Raw genomic sequence first — 22712 nt, 5'->3', positions numbered from 1 at the left:
TTTCTAACTTTAACGTTTGGAAGGAACAGAAATCCTGACCTTTAAATTCAACAGTTTAAAAACACGAAGTTCTATGTGAATGCTAAAAAGGAATATCAGCATGGCTTTGTTGAACATTCAAAAGTCAGCATGAAATTCACAATAAAGGCTCCGTTATTCCTCTAGTTAGTCATCAGGAAGTACCAAATGAATGGAGGGAATGTAAAGGATTTGAAGAAGAAATGACAATCTTAAATTTTGAAGAAAGTCTTCCATCCACTGGTGGCATTTCCCTCAGCTGAGTTTGCAACAAAACTATACTAGGTACCTCAAGGTGTGGCTAGTCCCGGGAGTTAATGCCAAATTCAACCCAAACTAAGGACTTGAACAAGGCATACATATGCCTTTTCTCAAGCCTTGTCCATATTGTCTGTACGGTGTGTGATAAAAGAGAATGACAAAATAAACATTATATTGAAAAAAAGGGTCTCTGAAAAATGTGGTTCATAGATGCATTTCTACTACTATACTCTTCCTGACCATGACTAGAACATCATATAGATATACAATCTTTGGTATGGAAAAGTATACCTTTGTAGCTCTCCAGAGTCTTCCTTTGCTGGAGCGGGGGAATACTCAAACTATTTCTCTTTAGGTCACCTTTCTGTCCACAAAGGAATTCTAAAGGATAATTCTGTGGTCTTAAAAGCCTGTGAGAAGCTACAGCTATAAGGCAGAGGGGCAGCATTTGCCACAATGGCTACAAGTCAGGGCAGAGGAAAATATATTCCATTAAACCATATGGGCTGCTCTCGGTGCTCAGAAATTCTTCCATCGGCAAACCTCCAATTTCACATGGCAAATTTTACAGAAAATCTCACTGGTTAGCTCTGATTTTTGCCTTTAAGACCCTATATCCCGGGGCGCCTGGGTGGCTCAGTCGTTAAGCGTCTGCCTTCAGCTCAGGTCATGATCCCAGGGTCCTGGGATCGAGCCCCGCATCAGGCTCCCTGCTCAGCGGGAAGCCTGCATCTCCCTCTCCCACTCTCCCTGCTTGTGTTCCCTCTCTTGCTGTATCTCTCTCTGTCAAATAAATAAAAAAAAATCTTTAAAAAAAAAAAAAAGACCCTATATCCCATGTGCACTAAGTTACTCCTTCAGTGTTCTGAAATTATGAGAGAAAAATAAAATAATCACAAGAATAAAAGGGAAGAATCCTTATTAAGCAATTTGACTATAACCAAGAAACAAATTAGCACAGCAATAATAAAATTAGAGAAATGTTCAACCAAAAAGATATATCCCTGAGAGAATGGGAGAGCTTTTCATACGCTATGATGAACTTCTGAAGAATGAAGCATTCTATCATTAAAACTCAGTATTCAAAACTATCTAGAATTCAGACTAACCCTCAAATGTAAGTGAATGTGAATATTAGCAGATTCACACATAGTCAAGGTCAAACATTAATAGGCTTTCAACTAATTCAAAGGGATTTTGTGTGTTCAGTTTATGATCTTGTGACTTTCAATTCTGTTTTTAGGTAACTGTGTCGAAATATGGATAAATTTAGGTATAGTGGGCAAGGAACTGTACTTTCAAAACCACAAGTGGTGGTTTTGAATTTATGTTAATTCAAAATGTTAATGTTAACATAACATAAATTCAATAAAATAACATAAATTCAAGGAAGCCTTGTTTTCTTTAAATGGCCATTTTGAAACTAACATTAGAAAGTATTTGATTCTAGGGGTGCCTGGGTGGCTCAGTTGGTTGGGCGACCAACTCTTGATTTCAGCTCAGGTCATGATCTCAGGGTCGTGAGATGGAACCCTGCTTCTGCTCTGCGCTAAGCATGGAGCCTGCTTGGGATTTTCTCTCTCCCTCTGCCCTGCCCACCCCACACCCCCCACCACTTGCATGTGCACATGGGCATGCACACGGGCTCACTCTCTCTCTCTCTCTCTCTCTCAAAAAAAAAAAAAAAGTATATAATTCTAGACCTAGAGGGAGCTTTAATGATGGCCTTGTTTACTCTCTTTTTTTAAGAGAAGAAGTCATGGAACCTCAGAGAAGAAAAGTGATCTCAGAGATTAGGGGCCAGGATAAACTCCTGGGTCCCTTGACTCTTCATACAATATTCCTTTAATTCTAATACATGGCCTCATAGGAAAGTAGATTTTAAAATGACATCTCTACAATGACCAGATTTTTCCACAATAAAGAATGTGCTAGCAGCCTGGGTGGCTCAGTCAGTTGAGCCTCCACTCAGGTCTCAGGTCATGATCTCTGGGTCCTGGATCCGCTCCCCCTGGGGCTCTGTGCTCAGCAGGAAGTCTGCTTCAGGATTGTCCCTCTTCCTCTGCCCCTCCTCCCACTTGCTCATTTTCTCTCTCTCTCACACACACTCTAAAATAAATAAATAAATCTTGAAAAAAAAAGAATATGCTGACTTTACATCTGATTTATAAGAATGTAGTTTCCCTTAATAAAAATTGAGGTACAAGACCAAAAAAAAAAAATAGTGTGGGAGATACTATGTGCAATGGAATAATGTCTAATTAGAAGATTGTAATGTTTGATACAAATGAAAACCCACTCGCTGTTAACCTGCTATGCTGATTTTTAGCCAAATGGCAACTATCTCAGCATATTAAATATTCCATTTTGTATAGCTGACCACATGCTTTAGTTATATGGCATTAAATTTAAGGCTATGCATTTTTCTCTCAAATAGATTTAAGTCTTTCTCATAAGAGCAAAGATTTATTTCAATTGTTCAAACCAATGGGTTATAGTTATTTCCATTTGTTTCATTATCAGGAGATTGAAGACCCACCAAAGGCATGGAGCAGCCAGCATGCATACTTACTTTGCTGGTATTTGGCTAGGAAGCCACCTCCTTGTTGACCTTCATCTGTCCTGAATTTTAAAAACACGCTGTCTCCACTAGAACGGATGAGAGGCGGTTTTTCATTCCCACAAAGCTGACTTAGCAAATGAGAGCTGGTACTTGGGCCATCATATACCTTTAATGAAACATTTTAAATGTCAGATGATTGTGGCCATAAACATTATTTAAAGGACTCTAATGCTTAAGAAGTGGGAAAATACACGAAATGCATGACATAACAAAAGAAGAGCCCTGAATCAAAATATCTTTAAAAATTATATTTAAATGTCTATAAACTTAGGTAGTGAACTTGGGCCATTTTAACCATAGCTGTGTATAGTCGCGTAAGGGTGTAAACCCAGGCTGAAATCTGAAGATTAAAAATGAAAGACTTTCATTTTCATTAAAAATGAAAGAAAAATAATACGTATTTTTGAGACCATAGCTATTTTCAGTAGTTCTCCCTGTTTTTGATTTCAGAGTTTATAATTTATGACATTCTAATACATTTTTTATTTAGATTTTTTTTAATGGACAAGGATGGATTGCTGCTACTTATAAAGTCCTACCTGGATGACTTTAATTATCTTCTCTAGTTCACCAATATAGTCCTCTACATTGTTATTTTTTAAAGAATATTTAGAAATTACCCTTTTGGGAGATTTTAACCATATCTTAACAGCCCATATTCAATATATTTTAAATACTTAGTGTACCAATCCATTCAGTAATACATGTCATACTTAAAAGGCTGTCATTTTCATCACATTTTCTTTTTTCTTTTGTTTGAAATTTTTATTTGGATATTTTGCTTAAGTGTTCCCCTTTCCCGAATTTCAAAGATAAAAACAAATGCATTGATGTGTGTGAGTGAGATGAGAGTAGTGAAAGGAACCACTGAACTTCATACATACAGCCAGATAATCTGACATGCAGTTTGGGTGATTCTCCAAGTGAAAGTCTTCAAATTCCAGTTCAAATGGGCTGCCGTGGCTGGATTTCAACCTCCAATAGCATTCGGAGCTGTGGTAGTAGGGCATCGGGTAGTTGGGAGAAGTGAACACGCCAGTGGGAGTCGTGAGATTGCCCCCACAACCTATAGGAGAAAGAGATGAGATGACCCATATCTTTTTCTTCATGGTAAAATGGAATTCTCTTGCCCATATCAAACTGTGGTTACTGTTACTCTCCTTTGTTACAGAACAAAACTGCATTTCCACATGCAGTTTTGTTTAGTAGCTAGCCTATTCAATGTCCTTTCCTTCGGCTAACCAAGATGACCAGCTTGAGGAAATACACCATGGAACCAGGACATTTCCCCTTATTCTGTCCTCGAAAACAAAACCAAAACAGCTGCTGTTAATTCAGAAATATTTGCAATGTTGAAGTTTAGTACAGATAGTAATGACAAAATACAGCTGGAATAAACTGGATGAGAGCATGGCAGTCTAAGAATCAAGAAACCAATCTGACTGGACTCTCCAAGAAAAGACAGCTCTTTGCCATTTACCTGTCAATGATCCATCCCAGTAAACTGAGAATCCAGGCCCTGAGCCAAGGAAGTCACTCTTAAATTGTAACCATAGTTTGTTACTGTGAGAGATGATTCTTGGAGGTGGATTTGAGCCACAGTATGTTCCCAGGGGTGGTGAACTTTCATAGCCTCCATCTCTGTGACAAAACACAGATGTGATCATTTATTGGTTATTGATAAAATTACCGTATAAACATTTAATATTATTTGAACTTTGAGATTGCAAACAGATCAGTTTATGTCGGTCAAACTTTCTTAAGACTACTCTAAGTCACAATTTCAAGTTTTCAATTTTTCACTTTATTAAACAGTGAATAGCTTAATAAGGAACATCATTTTTGGTTCGCGGGACATTTTATATAACTAATTTCAAGCTGAGAGAAAGAGTTTAATCTTTTCCCTCTCAAACGAAGCATCTGGCAAATGTGTCACAGAACACAGGGAGAATGAATAGTAGAAATTACATAGATAATATGTAATGGGATAAAGAAACCATAATTATTAACAGTATAAACAAATGTTGCTTAATTTTACAGAGAAAACTAAAATACTTTCCTTCTAATTTGAATTTTTCAAAATTTAATGTTACATTTGACCTATTTAGCAAAATTTTGAAAATGATTCTTCCCCAAGAATTTTTGGGGGTCTTATATCTACTTTGTAATTTGTAGCTTTTTCAAGCCAAAAATAAATGGGGAGATTCACTCAATATTAAAATCTAATGATTAATTATTGTAAATTAAGAAATTTATGTTATTTGGGCATGATATGATACAATTGCGATTTATTATTTTAGTATCTCACTTTACATCATAGAATAAAATTTATTGTAAAAAAATATAATATTCTAGGCTTTCAAAAGGCCAAATAAAAAATTTAACCAAATACACACCAAGCTGATTAGCCTGATTTAATTCAATGTAATGATCTGGGTAGATAGCAGTATGTAAGTTAACTTACTTTTACTGCAAATATAACTTTTAAAACTCATTGTCTCTAAATAACAAAGAAGTAAAGAAAAAAAATTCACAAGCCTAGACTTTTATTATTTGAACACAAAAAATTTGTAAAAACTTTAAGGTTGTTATCTTACCATCATTTTTGTGATATAATTAGACCAAGTGGATAATGTACAGCCTAAAATTTAAATTGATTTTCCATAAAGAAAGTAGGTTTTCAATAATTGCAAGTATCTAATTTCAGAGTAGTAGTACATCTGTTTAATCTGTTCAAATAAAATCTGGAATTTATTTTAAAATATTCTCAATAAAATAATCACTTCAAAATAACCACTGAATCTTACGCAATTTTCCAGTTTTCTTCTGGCTCCACAGGACAAGCTTTGTATCTTGCAAGAAAGAGCACAACAGAGGGCTTTACAGAGAATTTCCATGTGTTTTCCTTAACCTTTCCAGGAAAGATTATGAATGAATACCAATAATGAAAAAGGTGATGAAATAAACGTGCTTACCTGATTTCCACAAAATCTCCTATACAGTGTCCACCGATGGCCTCCTCCAAAGAGAAATTTGTGAAGTGCAATGCAATCTGTTGGCTGGTTTCTACCGTGATCCTATAAATGCATTTCAAATTGTTGGGGTAATTATCAGGGAAGTTTGGAGAAGTAAAAGTCCCAGACTCTTCTGTATAGTCTTCCATGCATGCTATGGAAAGAAATAGAGCATAAGATAGAAAAGAGAAAATATCATGCTATATTTATAAGACATTCAGTAATACATATTTCATTAATTTATGCCAATGTACTTGATTTTCAATAGGCCATTCTGGAATGTTAAAGAATGATTTCCTTTCAAAACAAAGATTTTTTTTTAATCTCAAAGGCAAAAATAATTATTCATAGTAAACCTAAGCTATGTAGCAGAAATTGTTACATATATCATAACTTTTTAGATCTTGGAAGTATTATAATTTTTTCATCCATGCATATTACCCTGAACATTAAACATTAGGCTCAACCATGGAAATCATAGAGGGGTGCTAGAAATAATTCAGTTCTGTTCTCCTTTTTATAACCTTCCTTTAAAATGTTTTTCATCAAAGCATGCATTTATGAGAAATGACAAAGCAGGTACCTCAGCCATGTGAAGAATAGAAGGTGTCAGGAAACCGGTTGATCTTGAATCAATGCCTAGCTCACACACTGACAAGCTATGCAACCTTGGGTAAATTACTTCACCTCTCTGAGCCTCATCTCCCAAATGGGGATGGTAACTATCTTTGACTATACATTTAAGTGTTAGAGATAATGCAATTAAATGGCTTGGCACATGGTATGTGCTCAATAAATGGTAGTAATCATCCTTATGTTTCAAAATAGTTCAGAAAAGTGTAGAAAAAATAGAGCATAAATGATGAGGAATAAATTAGATCATTCACATAAAACATTAAGATAGTACTTGGAGGGGTGCCTTGGTGGCTCAGGCGGTTAAACACCCAACTCTTGATTTCGGTTCAGGTCATGATCTCAGGGCCATGGGATCAAGTCCCACATCTAGCTTGCTGGAGATTCTCTCTCTCTCTCTCTCTCTTAAATAAATAAATCTTCAAAAAAATAGTACTTGGACAATTTCATGTTGTAATTCAATTTTAACTGTTCTACTTTAAGAATTTTAACTTTACCTACCCAGTCCATTAAGCTCTATATTTACTAACCAACCCACTCAATCTCCTATGCCCTTCAAATCTGAGATATTTTCCAAAGAAAATCCAGTTTCAATGTATTTTTAATGTACCTTCAATTATATCTAGTAATAACATAAATCTAGGGTCCAGGAGTAGACACAGGCCTGCTACTAAAAGGTTTTGAGGGCGAATAAACTATTATACTTTATTATGGGTGAAAAAAAGAAAATGAGGAATTTTTTTTGATGTGTAATTTCCCACTTGCTGCTGTATAATCATACTCAGAAGAGAGGAGCCACTGATATTGAGAGTACAGAGATGCATAGAAAATATTACAAGTTCTACTACCTATGTATAACCCTCAGAGTAACAGGCATTCATCAAATATTTGGCTTACTCTATTTTAAACAACAAGCCAGCAAGGCTTTACTTTGTTGAAAAAAATCATTTAACTTCAAATATGAATATTGTATACTTTTCTACAGTCTGCCAAGAAATATTTCTTCAAGGATGAAGGAAGGAAGGAAGGAAGGAAGAATAGGAAAGGGCAGGAAGAAGGCAGGGTTGGAGGAGAGAGGGGCAGACAGAAGGGGGTTGTAGAAGTGGTCTATTAAGTATTTCATATCAGTAATGAGTATTACTAAGATAAAAATTCATGGATGAAATGGACGTTAAATGAAGGTTATGACCCAGTCTCCCTAAGCTGACAGAACTGGAAGACTCATTGACCAGCCCCACATTCAGATAGATTTAGCCAGTCAATCAAATATCTAGAGCAAATCTGTTTATGTCATTTCCTTGCTTACCCACTCTACTCCCAGAAGGGAAATACAATTGTATTGAATATTTCTAACGCAACTTGCAATTAGTCTGCCGGAGAATGGTTTGTATAAGTGGGATCTCATGTAAAGGAACCAGTTCAACAAATATTTGAGAAATAATGATGACTTATTTCGCTGTACCTTGTACATATGCAAGTGACTATTGTGGAACAATTGGTGGTTGTTTTTTAATCCCTACTGAGATTTTGATTGACTCATTAAGCTTCTTTTCTGGCACAAAGGTAAACATAGTCCCTTATGTATTCAAATGGTCCTCACGCTGTTCACTTTGAAATGCTTTCTCTAACAACTTCCCCTTCTACCCCAACACATCATTAAACAAATAAACTCATACATCATTTAAGGTCAAAGTCAAATATCAAGGCGCCTGGGTGGCTCAGTCGTTAAGTATCTGCCTTCAGCAGCCTTCAACTCAGGTCATGATCCCAGGGTCCTGGGATCGAGCCCCGCATCGGGCTCTCTGCTCAGCGGAAAGCCTGCTTCTCCCTCTCCCACTCCCCCCTGCTTGTGTTCCTTCTCTTGCTGTGTCTCTCTCTGTCAAATAAATAAATAAAATATTAAAAAAAAAATCACTTCCTCTGTGCAACTTCTTCAGATCAAGCAGAGTTAATTTTGTTGCGCTCAATAAAACTTTATTTGAATAGCAATTTGAGCCCCCAAAATATGGTATTGTGATTGTTTTTATTTCCTCCACTATGTCTGGAAATATAAACAGGACCTTATTAATAATTGTTAACTGTCACTACATTATCTGGCCCAGATTACCTCTAATAAATATTTGTTAACAATTTATTACATAATGTATTGAAAACTGAGAGGGTGGGACAAGTATCTAATTTCTTCCCGCTCTCTCTATCCCCATCCTATTAACCCCTCCACTTTTCTTACCTCATGTTCCTGCTCTCTCTCTCCTGAGGAAGTTGAGATTCTTTAATATTTTATCATGTTTATTCAATCTAAACTAGAAATCTCTGCTTCCAGCCATGACAAATAATTAGCACTAAACTAGCCCCTCTCCATAACAACTATGAAACTGGACAAAATATATGAGGCCCTGGGCAATGGGCAGTTCAAGATTGTGATCCTTGACAGACAGAAGATTCATGAGGTGGGACTCTATTTCCTTGGCTCTTTATGCATAATTTTCTGATTGCAGCCGTTTGCTGAAGTCCAAGTAGTAAATGACAGCTCTGTTGAGCTGAGGAAGCAGGGATCTGAATTTAGGGATGTCAAAGGAGCTGGAACTGCAGGAAAATGCTCCAGTAAGGAGTAACTATACAGAGAGGAGGACCAGCCATCTATGTAAAGTCCCCTATGTATTCTTGCCTGAGCTGGGCTGGGCATACATGAGGTGAGTTCAAAAGGCATGCCAGAGAGCAGCTGCTACTAGGCTGGAAGCCAGAGGCCAGGAAATGCTGGGAGACTATGGAGTTCTCCCCCTCATCAGAATCCCCTCATTTACATGCCAAGAACCCACTTGAGAACCAGAAAGGCCACACCTTAGAAATGAAGACCATGACCAAGAGTAAGGCTTTTCTAGGGTTTCCCTACTAAAGTATAAGTCTTGAAAATACCTGCAGGAGCAATGAAACTTGGAGGTTGAGACCTACCTACTTAGAAGGGCTTAGGAAACACCTGGGGATGTTCACAAATCTGCCTTAACAAATAAAAAATACAGATCTATACAAGTACAAGGTAATCAGCTAAATATTGACCTGCCATAAAGCTTCAGAGAAAGGGAAGAGAAAGCAGAATATCTACACATATCATTCACCATATCCAGTATAAAACTCAAAAACTGCTACTAATACAAATAAACAGAGAAATATAAATTATAGTCAAGAAAAAAATGTGACCTTGTGACTTAAAGATGGCCCAGATATTAGACTAGCAGACAAAAACTTTAGTGCAACTACTAGAAATATGCTCAAAGACTTAAAGAAAAATATAGCCTCAATGGTAAATAAATAAAGAATTTTAGCAATACAAAGGAAACTATTAAAAGAATCATATGGAGGGCACCTGGGTGGCTCAGTTGGTTAAGCCACTGCCTTCGGCTCAGGTCATGATCCTGGAGTCCTGGGATCGAGTCCCGCATCGGGCTCCCTGCTCAGCAGGGAGTCTGCTTCTCCCTCTGACCCTCCTCCCTCTCCTGCTCTCTCTCATTCTCTCTCTCAAATAAATAAATAAAATCTTTAAAAAAAAAAAAAGAATCATATGGAAATTCTATAACTTAAAAGTATACCAACTGACCTGAAACTAATATAATACTGCATGTTATCTCTACTGAAATTAAAAAAAAAAAAAAGTATACTAACAGATTTAAAAATTCATGGATGGGCTTAATAGAAACTTTGAGGTAGAAGAAAAAGGATCATTGAACTTGAAGGTGTATCAATAGAAATGATTTAATCTGAAGAAAAAAGAGGAAAAATGTGCAGAAAAATGAACAGATTCCCAAAACCTAGGAAAAAAATACCAAGCAGTCTAGCACACATATAATTGAAGACCCAGAAGGAGAAGATAATGAAAATAGGTAAAAAAGAAAAATATAGTGGCTAAAATTCTCCCAAATTTGGCTTAAAAAATCAAATTAGCTTCAAGGAGTTTAGTTAATCCTAGGCAAGATAAATAAAAGAAAATCACACTTGGGTACCTTAAACTATTGAAAAACAAATACAAGAAAAATAAAGGAGCTAGAGGAAAAATGACACATTATATACAGGAAAACCATGATATGAATAGGAGCTGGATTCTAATTAGAAATAATGGAGGCAAGAAGAAAATGGAATACATTTTTAAGGTGTTGACAGGAAAAAAAAAAGTTCAATTATCCAGAAAAAGTTTCTCTTTTTTTTTAAGATTTATTTATTTGAGAGAGAGAGAGCATGAGTGGGAGTGGCAGCAGGAGAAGAAAAAAGAATCTCAAGCAGACCCAACGCTGAGCATGGAGCCCAACTAGGGGCTCCATCCCATGACCCTGAGATCATGACCTGAGCCAAAACCAAGAGTCAGGAGTTTAACCAACTGTGCCATCCAGGTACCACCAGAAAAAGTTTTTCAAGATGAGAGTGCAAGAAGGACATTTTTAGACAAACAGAAGCTGAGATTTTCATCACTAGAAGACCTATACTACATGAAAAACTAGCAATGTCTGTCATGCCAAAGACAAATTACACCAAACAGAAACATGTATCTGAAGAAAACCAGAAATGGTAAACAACTGGATAAATATAAAGATTGCTTTTCTTCTCATTATTTCTTTAAAAGACAACTAATCATTTAAAGCAAAAATAATAGTAAGGTGGAGTTTATAATAAAGTAGAATTAAAAGATACAATTAAAGCAGCATAAAGAAGAGGCAGACAGAATTATATACTGTTGTGGGCGCCTGGGTGGCTCAGTTGGTTAAGCGACTGCTTTCGGCTCAGGTCATGATCCTGGAGTCCCGGGATCGAGTCCCACATCGGGCTCCCTGCTCAGCAGGGGGTCTGCTTCTCCCTCTGCCCTCTTCCCTCTCGTGCTGTCTCTCGTTCTCTCTCTCTCAAATAAATAAATAAAATCTTTAAAAAAAAAAAGAATTATATACTGTTGTGAGGTTATTACATTTGTGAAGTGAGAAGTGTGTGAAATATAGTGTCAACTATAAAATATAAGGTGTGAAGTGTAAAGTAGTGGCATATCAACTCTAAGCAGACTTACTGATAAGCTAAGAAAGCATTTTGTTATCCCTTGAGCAAATACACAAAAAAGAGGTACAATTAAAAAGTCAGTGAGAGGGGCACCTGGGTGGCTCAGTCGGTTAAGCATCAGACTCTTGATTTTAGGTCAGGTCATGATCTCAGGGTCAAGAGATGGAGATCCATGTCAGGCTCCATGCTCAGAGAGGAGTCTGCTTGAGATTCTCTCTCCTCTCCCTCTGCCCCTCCCCCTGTTCATGCTCTAAATAAATAAATAAATAAATAAAATCTTTATTTAAAAAGTCAATGAAGGCGGGGCGCCTGGGTGGCTCAGATGGTTAAGCGTCTGCCTTCGGCTCAGGTCATGATCCCAGGGTCCTGGGATCGAGTCCCGCATCGGGCTCCCTGCTCCGTGGGAAGCCTGCTTCTCCCTCTGCCTCTCTCTCTCTCTCTCTCTGTCTCTCATGAATAAATAAATAAATAAAATCTTAAAAAATAAAAAGTCAATGAAGGCAATAAAATGGAGTATTAAAAATATTCTGTAAGCTGAAAAGAGTTTTCAATTAACAATAATCGCGCCTCGGATAAACTTCACTGGCTATGATACAGTCACTGCGCAAAGCTCTGTAAGCTGAAAAGAAAACAGTAGCAAAAGAAGGGCGTCTATGAAAAACCCAAAGCTAACATGACACTTAAGTAATAAAGGATTAAATGATTTCCTGTTAAGATTAAGAACAAGGCCAATATGTTCAATTTCATCTTTTCTATTCAACATAATACAGAAGTCGCTCACCATTGAAATAAGGCAGAGAGAGAGAGAGACTGGAAAGGAAAAAATATAGCTGTTCTTATTGACAGATATGCTCATCTATGTTGAATATACTAAGTAATCTACTAAAAAGTTACTAGAATAACTGAGTTTAACAAAGTTACAGGATACAAGGTAAATATACAAAAAACAATTTAACTTGCAAATATGAGCCAAACAACTGAAAAATGAAATTTAAAATATCATTTATAATAGCATAAAAACATAAAGCACTTAATAATTTTAATGGAAATGTGTAAAAACTCTATAGTGAAAACTTTAAGACATTGCTGAAAGAAATTTTAAAATATTTGAATAAATGGAGAAGTAAAATATGTTTATGGATTGGCAGACTCAATTTAAGATGCCCTTTGACACCGCATTGATCTATAAATTCAATATATTCTCCATCAAATTCCCAATAAGTTTTGTTTGGATTTGGTTTGGTGTGGTTTTTTAAGTAAAAATTGAAAAGCTGATTCTAAAAGATACATAGAAATGTAAAGGATCCAGGATAACCAAAACAACTTTGAAAAATCTGGAGGACTTATATTTCCTGATTTTAAGATACACTATACAATTACATAATATTGTACTATAGTGTCCTATGGGATAGAATAGAGATTCCAGAAGCAGACCCAAACATGCATGGGCAATCGATTTGCAGCAAGAATGTAAAGGCAATTCAGTGAAAAAAGGAGAACTTTCACAACAAATAGTGTTTGAACAATTAAATACCATTTGTTAACTTGGACACATAATTCACATCTGATATAGAAAAATTAGCTCAAATGGATCATAAGCATAAATGTGAAACTTCGAACTATAAAACTCGTAGAAGAATGCACAGGAAAAAATCCTCACAACTTTAGCAGGCACAGATTTCTTGGACAATATACAAAAAACACCAATCAGAAAAGGAAAAAAGGACATATTATACTTCTGCCCTTCAAACAATACTGTTAAGGGAAATAAAAAAAAAAAAAGGCTAGCTTCACACAAAGAGAAAATATTTGCAATGCATTTATCTGACAAGGGACATACTTGTTTCCAGAATATATAACTTAAGACAATAATAAGACAAATTACACAAATAAAAATGAGCCAAATGATTTAACGGGCACCTCATAAAGGAAGATGTATAAATGGTCAATAAGCATGTGAAAAGGTCCTCAGCACTATTAGTCATAACGGACATGTGAATTAAAACAACAATGAGGCACTACTACACAACTACTAGAAGCTAAACATGAAAGATTGGCAATACCAAGTGTTGACAAAGATGTGGAGAGAGGGTAATTCTCCTTCAATGCAGGGGAGAATATAAAATGGTATAATCACTTCGGAAAAAAAGCCTGGCAGTTTTTCATAAAATGAAACATAGAATTACCATACGACCCAGAAATTCTGTTGCTGTATTTTTTTTTTAAGATTTTATTTATTTATTTGAGAGAGAGAGAGAGCATGAGAGGGGGAGGGTCAGAGGGAGAAGCAGACTCCTGCCGAGCAGGGAGCCCGATGCGGGACTCGAACCTGGGACTCCAGGATCATGACCCGAGCTAAAGGCAGTCGCTCAACCAACTGAGCCACCCAGGCGCCCCATGACCCAGAAATTCTACTTTTAGGTATTTATCAAAGAGAACTGATAATCCAAGTCCACAAAAAACTATACATCAACGTTCACAGCAGCTGTTTTTCATAATAGCTAAGAACTGGAAACAATCCAACTATCTAAAAATAGGTGAATGGATAACCAAATTATGATATAGCCATACAATGGAAGGCAATTCAGCAATTAAACAAAAAGAACTACTTATAAGTAGAACAATATGAACAAACTTCAGAAGCATTATGATAAATGAAAGAAGCCAGATATAAAAGGGTGTATACTGCATGCTCCCACTCATAGTTGTTTTCTGAACAGAAAAAAACTAATTCATAGTGATAAGAACTGGGTCTGCAGTTGTTGAGATGGAGGATGTAGAAGGATCGATCAAAAGGACACTAGGATACTTTCTGGGATGATAAAATTGTTCTATATCTTGAATGGAGAAGTGATTACATGCATACACATATTTGTTAATTCACTACAGGTGAATTTTACTTTATGAAATTATGAAATAAAAATCTCTGTTATATTAAAAGTTTGAAGGTTCCATGCAAAGACAGGTTGAGTTCTCTAAAGTAAAGCCAATAAATAATTCAGCTATCTAATAAATAATAAATAAAACTAAAATAGAGAAATAAAAAATATTTTGAAGGTACATCTGCTATAAATATTAAATAGAATATTTAATATTAAAATTTGTAGTTTTATGAGATTCACATGTCTGATTTTGTGGAGAGAAAAACAGTGGTTTTCTGAACTTACTGCATCTATTTCTGGAGAGGTTAGTAACTCCTTATCTAACACTGAAGTCTGTAGAAAGTTTATGTTCTCTTCCCTTCACAGTATAAATGGCTCTTTTGAGAATAATATTAATACTGAGACATATTAATGCTAGGCTTTGGTTTTCTCTTCTGCTTTGCAATAAAGCACAATAATTAAAATTGGATATAATTCCACAAAAGGAAATTCATGTGTTGTTATACATATACATATACATAAACATATACAAAATGTAACATAAAAATGCCTTTTCTTTCTTTCTTTTTTTTTAGAGGGAGAGAGAGTGCTGTGCATGCATGTGATCTTGCATGCAGGGTGGGGGGCTTGAGGGGGAAAGGGATGAGAGAGAAGGAGAGAGAATTGCAAGCAGGCTCCACATTCAGCATGGAGCCCAATGTGGGGTTTGTGTGTGCAAACAGGTTTCATGAGGTGACACCAAACTTTGTATGATAAACTGATACTTTCTATTCTATTCTTTTTTCTGTTCCATACTTTGAACAAATGCAGATAGCAACCTAGTAAGTTGCTAGGTTGACCTTACTAATGAGGCATGAATGTTGCAATGTTTGAAAAACATTGGACTAAGCGTTATATGGGTTTTCATCTAATAGTAAAATAGAAAGGCATCATTTCTTTATTTCTCTATTCTTTCTTATACCTTTAAAGTCTCCTCTTGGTAAGATTATTTTAATACATATGCAGGAGATGCTAATAGAATATAAAATTACAATTTAAAATAGTAAAGTTAGTTAGCTAATCAACTATATCCTTTTGAAATTCAAATATTTTGTACTGTAAATAAGCAAACATGTAAAACCTAGTTTCATAATGTTACTAAAAAATTCTTCAGAATATCTACAGAAACATTTTACTGGTTAGTTTTTTGTTTCTATTTCCCCAGGCACATCTGGACGCAGGGAGAAAGAGATGAAGGAGGGTGTCAAGTAACAACCAGAAACTGATCTCTTTCCTTCCAAACACATACTTAGGAGCTGACATCATAACCCTATGGCATGAAATACAGATGGAAAAGTAACTGGATTCAAGTCAGGAAATTTAACCTTTATCAGATAAAGACAGGAAAGACTTCAGCAGAGAAACTCACACCTGCTGTGAACTAGAAATCACCAACCAAATATTGTCATTATTGCTCTGAAAATAACTTCTGCTAGAGGAATAAAATAGGATGAGGGCCAATGATTAAGCTTCCACTGGGGCTTTTTCCTGAGACTGTTTTCTGCGGAAAATACAAAAAATAAGGTGACATCTGAAAACAAAGCATCCCACACCTTCTATTTCCAGGTGGGCAGCCCCCTAGGACTCAGACTGCCTGGAGGGTTAGCCCACTGGCTGGCAGTTGTCTGCACAACCCCCACATCAGTCCCTCCCTGAACAGTCCTACAAAGCCACCCTCAACAATTCATGACAGCCAATTCACTCACGTCCTGCCCAATGGGAAACTGAAACAGGCTCCAAAATGGTAATTTGAGTGTGCCTTATGGCTTCCTGGGTCCGTCATCTGATTGCTGGTTAGAATATCTGACTATTAGTCAGACCGATGAGTTCACCCAGCAAAGGGCAGGAGCACAGTAGTCAGCCAGGCTTGGCCAAAGACAGAAAGTGAACACTCCCTTGTCTGTGATTTCAGCCCTGTCTGGACCAGACAGAAGCCAAAGTAATGATTATCACCCAGGGAGGCAGATCAGGCAGATCGAAGAGTTGGAGTTTGCCATCTCAGGGTTCCCTTCTCTTTTTGTCAAATATCTTTTCTTGTGTTATCTTTCTTTTTATTTATTTATTTATTTGAGGGGAGAGAGAGAGAGAGCACACGCATGAGCAGGAGGAGGGACAGAGGGAGAAGCAGACTCCCCACTGAGCAGGGAGCCTGATGCGGGGCTCGATCCCCCCAGGACCCTGAGATCATGACCTGAGCTGAAGGCAGATGCTTACCCACCTGAGCCCCCCAGGTGTCCTGTGTTGCCTTTCTTTATCAGCTTCTTTTTCTCTCCAGTTTGCTTCTTTCCTCTCCTCATCTTTCTTTTATTTTACCTGTACTTTATCTTTCTGAAAACCTTCTTTTAAAATTAAAATTTAACTTTAATATCCTTTCTGCCAGATTATTTGGGTTGCTCTTGGTTCTTACTGCACTTGCTATTGCCTTATAAGCTAGTGTGGTATTAGTGGGGCTGCTTTAGTCATTACAGAGCTATGTCTTACTTTGCACATTGTTACAAAGATTTCCATAATATTTTCAGCAGGCCCCACCAGCATGTATGTTATCTAAGACACAGCCAGTTTATTCATGCAGCAAATTAAACTTGTATTTATAGTTGATTAGAGCCAGAAGACATCTCAAAGATTATCAAATCCAATTCCTTAATTTTACAGATGAGAAAACTGTGGCCCAAATTGTTCAAGTGACTCGCTTCAAATCCTAATCTAATATTCAGTGTGGTTCGGGCCAAATATATGAGGCAGATAAAACTACAGAAGTATGGAAAATTGTGTGCACACTGTAATTTCTTAAAAAGCCAATTTTGGTCATTGGATGTTAAACACCTGGACAAAGTCCAGTGAATACTTCAGCTGTTTAACATAAACTATTGTAATTGCTGGGGATTCAATTTCCCATGTGCTTGAGCTGGATAATAAACTGTCTCCTGGAATGGGGCCCTCAGGAGAAAAAAGTGCATGAATCACTCACACTCAGGATTCTGGAGAAATCTAAAGCCATACTACCCAAACACAGAACTTAAACTGCCAGAGAACAGCAGTTTTGCATAAAATAAAGTATAGTGTCCAAGTACTCTGAGAAGAAATAAATGAGAAACTGGGAAGGGATTCTGAGTGGAAGTTTTTAATAAATTAATTATAATATTATATAAATTATTTATTTATTTATTTATGGGGTGGGGGCTTTAAAAGATAAGCATCTAGGGAATCTTTCTCTAATTTCTTAAAATTAGCTTTCAGTCTCATAAGTAACTTTTTATTTTGATAGAATTTTAAACTTGAAAAGTTGTAAGAACTAGCTCCCAAATTCTTTTTACCTAGATTTACTACTTACTTGTATTTTGCCCTCATTGCTTTATCTCTGTCTCTTTTTCTAACTTACTCATTCACTTATTATCTGAACCAAGTGAGAATATTTTAGAGACATGGCATGTCTTTACCCCTAAAAATATCAATGTATCATTCCTAAGAATAAAAACATTCTCTTACAGAACACTTAAAATTATGTTAATTAGAAAATTTAACATTGATACAATACTGTGGTCTAATTATTATTTTTAATAAGGAAGGCACTGAAATCACTATACTCTTTTCTAAATTAGCTTTCATTATGTGCCATGGGTTTAGGGATGAAGTATTCTCATAGTACTATTTTGTAATGGACTGAGTGAAACCAAGTATACAATGTTGTTCTGTTACCTGCCGATGCATCAATTGCTTCATAGTTTATTAAAAAGCCTTCATAAGCAACGTCAGAGTCAGCCACAAATATAAGCATTAATGAGTTGGTACTACTGGTAAGAGAGGGCGGGATTGATTTTCCACAATATCTGTTTGAAACCAAGAAAGAACACAGATTTAAAAACTTTTAGTATACTTGAAATGATGTACCAAAAATTAAGACATGTAAAGATAAAAATAAAAAATAATACCCCCTATTAACCTTTAAAAACAAATATATTTCAAGCATAAAACATTTACAAAGTTGCTGAAGATCATCCTATTCATGGTTACTTCCCTGAAATGGTTATATGTGTGTACCTAGCTGTGTGGCTTTTCATACATAAGAAGTTTAATCAAACAAGAAATTGCAAGCTATACTAAGTCACTGTATAGCATATTAATGAACTTATTAATGAAAATGTGTAAACTTACACAATAAAGGGAAAGCATATACCATAAACTCATAGAGCACAAACTCTAGAGTCAACTTCATCACTTGGAGGCATTATGACTTTATATTTTTAAAATATTTTATTTATTTACTTATTTGACACAGAGAGAGTACAAGCAGGGGGAGCAGCAGAGGGAGAGGGAGAAGCAGGCTCCCCACTGAGCAGAGAGCCCAATGTGGGGCTTGACCCCAGGATCCTGGGATCATGACCTGAGCTGAAGGCAGATGTTTAACCAACTGAGCCACCCAGGCACTCTGGAGGCATTATGACTTTAAGCAGATCACTCAACCTTGATGCCTCAGTTTTCCCATCTCTAAAATGGGTATCATGATAGCACCGACTTCATAGAGTTGTTTTGAGAATTTTATGAGTTCATATACTGTGTATAAGAGGCTGAGAACAGTGCCTAGAATAGGGAGCCCTATAGAGGTGGACTCTATTATCTTTAAATAGCTGGCCTATGCAGAAGTAAAAGTTTGGTTACCAAGCCATGTTAAATTTTTGCTAAATAGAACTAATTTTACTCAGTAGAAGAAAGTTTTAAAAATAAAAGATTAGGAATAAAAGAAAAAATAAAGAGGGAGAATAATACTAGGAGATGAAATAAAGTTAAGAAAATAATGAATAAAGGGAAAATGTTTAAAATGGATGAAAAAAGAAAATGAAATTAAGAAGAAATAAAAAAGAAATCAAGAGATTTCCATTTCCAACAAAGATGTAATAACAGGGGCTGGATATAACCTTTCACCTGAAACAACTGAAAATCTGGTCTGGACAAAAAGATATAAATCAGTGGATCTCAAGATACTGGATATCAAGCAATGAAGGACAATGATTCTTAAGAGACAATAAATAAGTGAGTTTGAAAGCAAAACCAGAAATGATCAAGCTGTTGCCAAGAACTTTAATGCGTTTCTAAATCAAAGTTCAACATATGTGGAATTTAAGAAACAAATGAGCAAAGGAGAAAAGAGAGAGAGAGGGAGAGAGACAAACCAAGAAACAGACTCTTAATTATAACAAACAAACTGATGATTACCAGAAGGGAGGGGGAGCAGGCGGATGTATTAAACAGGTGATGGGAATTAAGAAGTGCACTTGTGATGAGCACCGGGTGTTATATGGAAGGGTTGAATCACTATACTGTACAACTGAAACTAATATTACACTGTATCTTTACTAACTGGAAATTAAATTTAAAAAAACCCACAAAGCTCAGAAACACATACAGAAATGCAGTAATGTCCACTGCACAAAAACGCAAAATTGAAAATGTCTGGCATCCTATCATATATTATCAGGCATGAAAAGGAGAAAAGTAGAACCCATAATGAGAATAAAAACTGATCAATCAGAACACACCAAGAAATGACACAGATGACTGAATTAGCAGATAAAAACATTAAAACAGTCATAACTGTATCCCAGAGATTAAATAAGCTAAAGGAAAAAATTAATGTGCAAAGTAGAGACATGGAAGATATAAAAGATGATTCAAATTGAACTTCCAGAAATGAAAACTATAATATCTAAGATGAAAAATACACTTGGTAGGATTTATAGCAGAATAGACATTGCAGAAAAAAAGATTAGTGCACTCAAATACACAGCAATAGAAACTTTCCAAAATGAAACACACAGAGAACAAAAAACTCAAAATCAAATGAGCAGAGTTCTTCAGTGAGCTGTGGGACAATATCAAAGGGCCTAAGATACTTGTAATCAGAGTCCCCAAAGGGGAGAAGAGACAGATAAATTATTCCAAGAAATAACGACCAAAAAATTTTTAATTTGATGAAACTATAAACCCTCAGATCCAAGAAGCTCAACAACACCAACAAAAAATTATGCTAAGAAAAGCCAGACAAAAAAAGAGTACATACAATATAATCCCATTTTTATACAATTCTAGAATATACAAATTAATTTACAGTGATAGAAAAGGTTGGTGGTTTCCTGGGGATGGGGATGAGGGACAGAAGTGAGGAATTATAGGAGTAATAGACATGTACATTATCTTGATTTTGGTAATGATTTCATGGGTATACATATATGTCGAAACTTAATTACTGAAGACCAATTTCTACTGATGTAGAAATGGTCATTGAGGAGTGGGTTGATCTCACCTTGTTTTTATAACACAACATGGTAGATTTTAACATCCTTCACTGCAGTAGGAAAGCAAGAAAGCAGGAAGTATTTTTTAGTTAAAATACATATATATATTTTTACCTCCCAAGAGATGTCTCAGAACCAGTGTCATAAACTTCCAAATAGTCATTTGTGCAATTGTAATGAAACTCCAGATGAAATACCCTGAATATCAGATGAATCAGGTGGCCAGGTTGGACTAATATATGCCAGGTACAATTGATGCCATGAGGATAGATATTTGGATGGCCAGGACTTTGAATGATTCCTGTTGACTCTGTCAGAATTTTTCCACATGCTGTTGAAATAAAAATAATAATCATTATTAGAATAACTAACCAACAAACTACCTGGAATTCAAAATAAAATAATCTGATCATAACCTCTTAGAAGCTGAAAAAGAAACATGTTCCTCATATGCCACTTAAGAAAACCTAGTTTTCCTCTTATTAATAGAAATCAGTTAACTATTGATATATACTGATTAGGAAATATATTTTTTCTTTGCCTTTGAATGTACTTTAAAATTTTTATAATGTCGATAACTACACATCTATAGTATAGATGAATTTTCTATAATAATTTATTTCTGCTGTTCACTTTTTCGGCCCAAATGCAAAGCAGGAGAAAATGTCAGTATCTTACCCAAGTCTGCAGAACTGAATTTAGCCATGAAACCACGATTTTCAGTAGAAGAACTTTTCACAAATATGACATAAAGAAAATTGTACACAGATGTTATAAATGAAGGTATGTCTGTGCCACAATATTTCTTATTTTCAGGAGAACCCAAAATGGAACTGCTACCAATCTAAGTAAAAAAAAAAATTTTTTTTAAGTATATTCGTTTATTTTGTTAGATATTATTTTGAAAAACTGCTTTTGTTTAATTTAAATTCAATTAATTAACATATAATGTATTGTTTGTTTCAGGGGTACAGGTCTGTGATTCATCTGTCTTATATAATACCCAGTGCAACTGTTCTTAAGAATAATTATTTCTAGGGGCGCCTGGGTGGCTCAGTTGGTTAAGCGACTGCCTTCGGCTCAGGTCATGATCCTGGAGTCCCGAGATCGAGTTCCGCATCGGGCTCCCTGCTCAGCAGGGAGTCTGCTTCTCCCTCTGACCCTCCCCCCTCTCATGCTCTCTCTCTCTCTATCTCATTCTCTCTCTCAAATAAATAAATAAAATCTTTAAAAAAAAAAGAATAATTATTTCTGAAAGATTTTATTAATGTCATAAAAATAAATTTTAGTCACCCCCTAAAGAAACTCCATACCTATTAGCAGTTATTCCCCATTTCCCTCAAACCCCAGGCTCAGATTATCCATGCTGGACATTCAAATAAATAAAATCACACACTACATGGTCTTGTGGGACTAGCTGCTTTCATTTAACCTGTTTTCAAAATTCATCCATGTAACGTGTCATTTCTTCATTCCTTTTTAATGCCATATAATATTCCACTGTATGGATATACCACTTTTTAATAATCCATCCATCAGTTGATGGATATTTATATTGTTTCTACTTTTTGGCTACCAAGAATAATGATTGTAGTCATTTATGTACAAATTTTTGTGTGGATACATATTTTCATTTCCTTTGGACATACGCATAGGAATGGAATTGCTGGGTCAAATGACAAATGGTAATCGTTGGATCAAATGTTTAACTTCTTGTGGAATTTGCAACTGTGTTCTGAAGTAGCTGTACCATTTTATATGCTCACTAGCAGTGTATAAGTGTAAGAAGTTTCCAATTTTTCTATGTCCTTGCCAACACTTGCTATGTTGTGACTTCTGAATTATAGCCATCCCACAGCTTGTGAAGCAGTATCTCATTATGGTTTGATTTGTATTCTCTGAAGATTAGTGATATTCA

At 35.8% G+C, this 22712-nt stretch overlaps 1 protein-coding gene and 1 pseudogene across 1 annotated transcript in view; both read right to left on the bottom strand.

Moving 5' to 3' along the window:
* Positions 1-22712, bottom strand: part of CUBN (cubilin) — a 264425-nt gene that overhangs the window by 187847 nt on the left and 53866 nt on the right. The window contains exons 20-26 of the mRNA XM_035021543.1: positions 21473-21638; positions 20909-21125; positions 18201-18331; positions 5878-6070; positions 4383-4543; positions 3787-3968; positions 2852-3008 (exon numbers count right to left, since the gene is read on the bottom strand). Of these exons, the coding sequence (XP_034877434.1) occupies positions 2852-3008; positions 3787-3968; positions 4383-4543; positions 5878-6070; positions 18201-18331; positions 20909-21125; positions 21473-21638 (1207 nt within the window). The remainder of the gene's footprint in view (positions 1-2851; positions 3009-3786; positions 3969-4382; positions 4544-5877; positions 6071-18200; positions 18332-20908; positions 21126-21472; positions 21639-22712) is intronic.
* LOC118022008 lies at positions 12084-12195 on the bottom strand (annotated as a pseudogene).

This window comes from Mirounga leonina, unplaced genomic scaffold, assembly GCF_011800145.1.
Source record: "Mirounga leonina isolate KUSES-001 unplaced genomic scaffold, KU_Mleo_1.0 Mir_175, whole genome shotgun sequence".
Classification (NCBI taxonomy): Eukaryota; Metazoa; Chordata; class Mammalia; order Carnivora; family Phocidae; genus Mirounga; species Mirounga leonina.
Note: the sequence above shows the minus strand (reverse complement) of the source record. Positions and strands in the feature narration are given on the sequence as shown.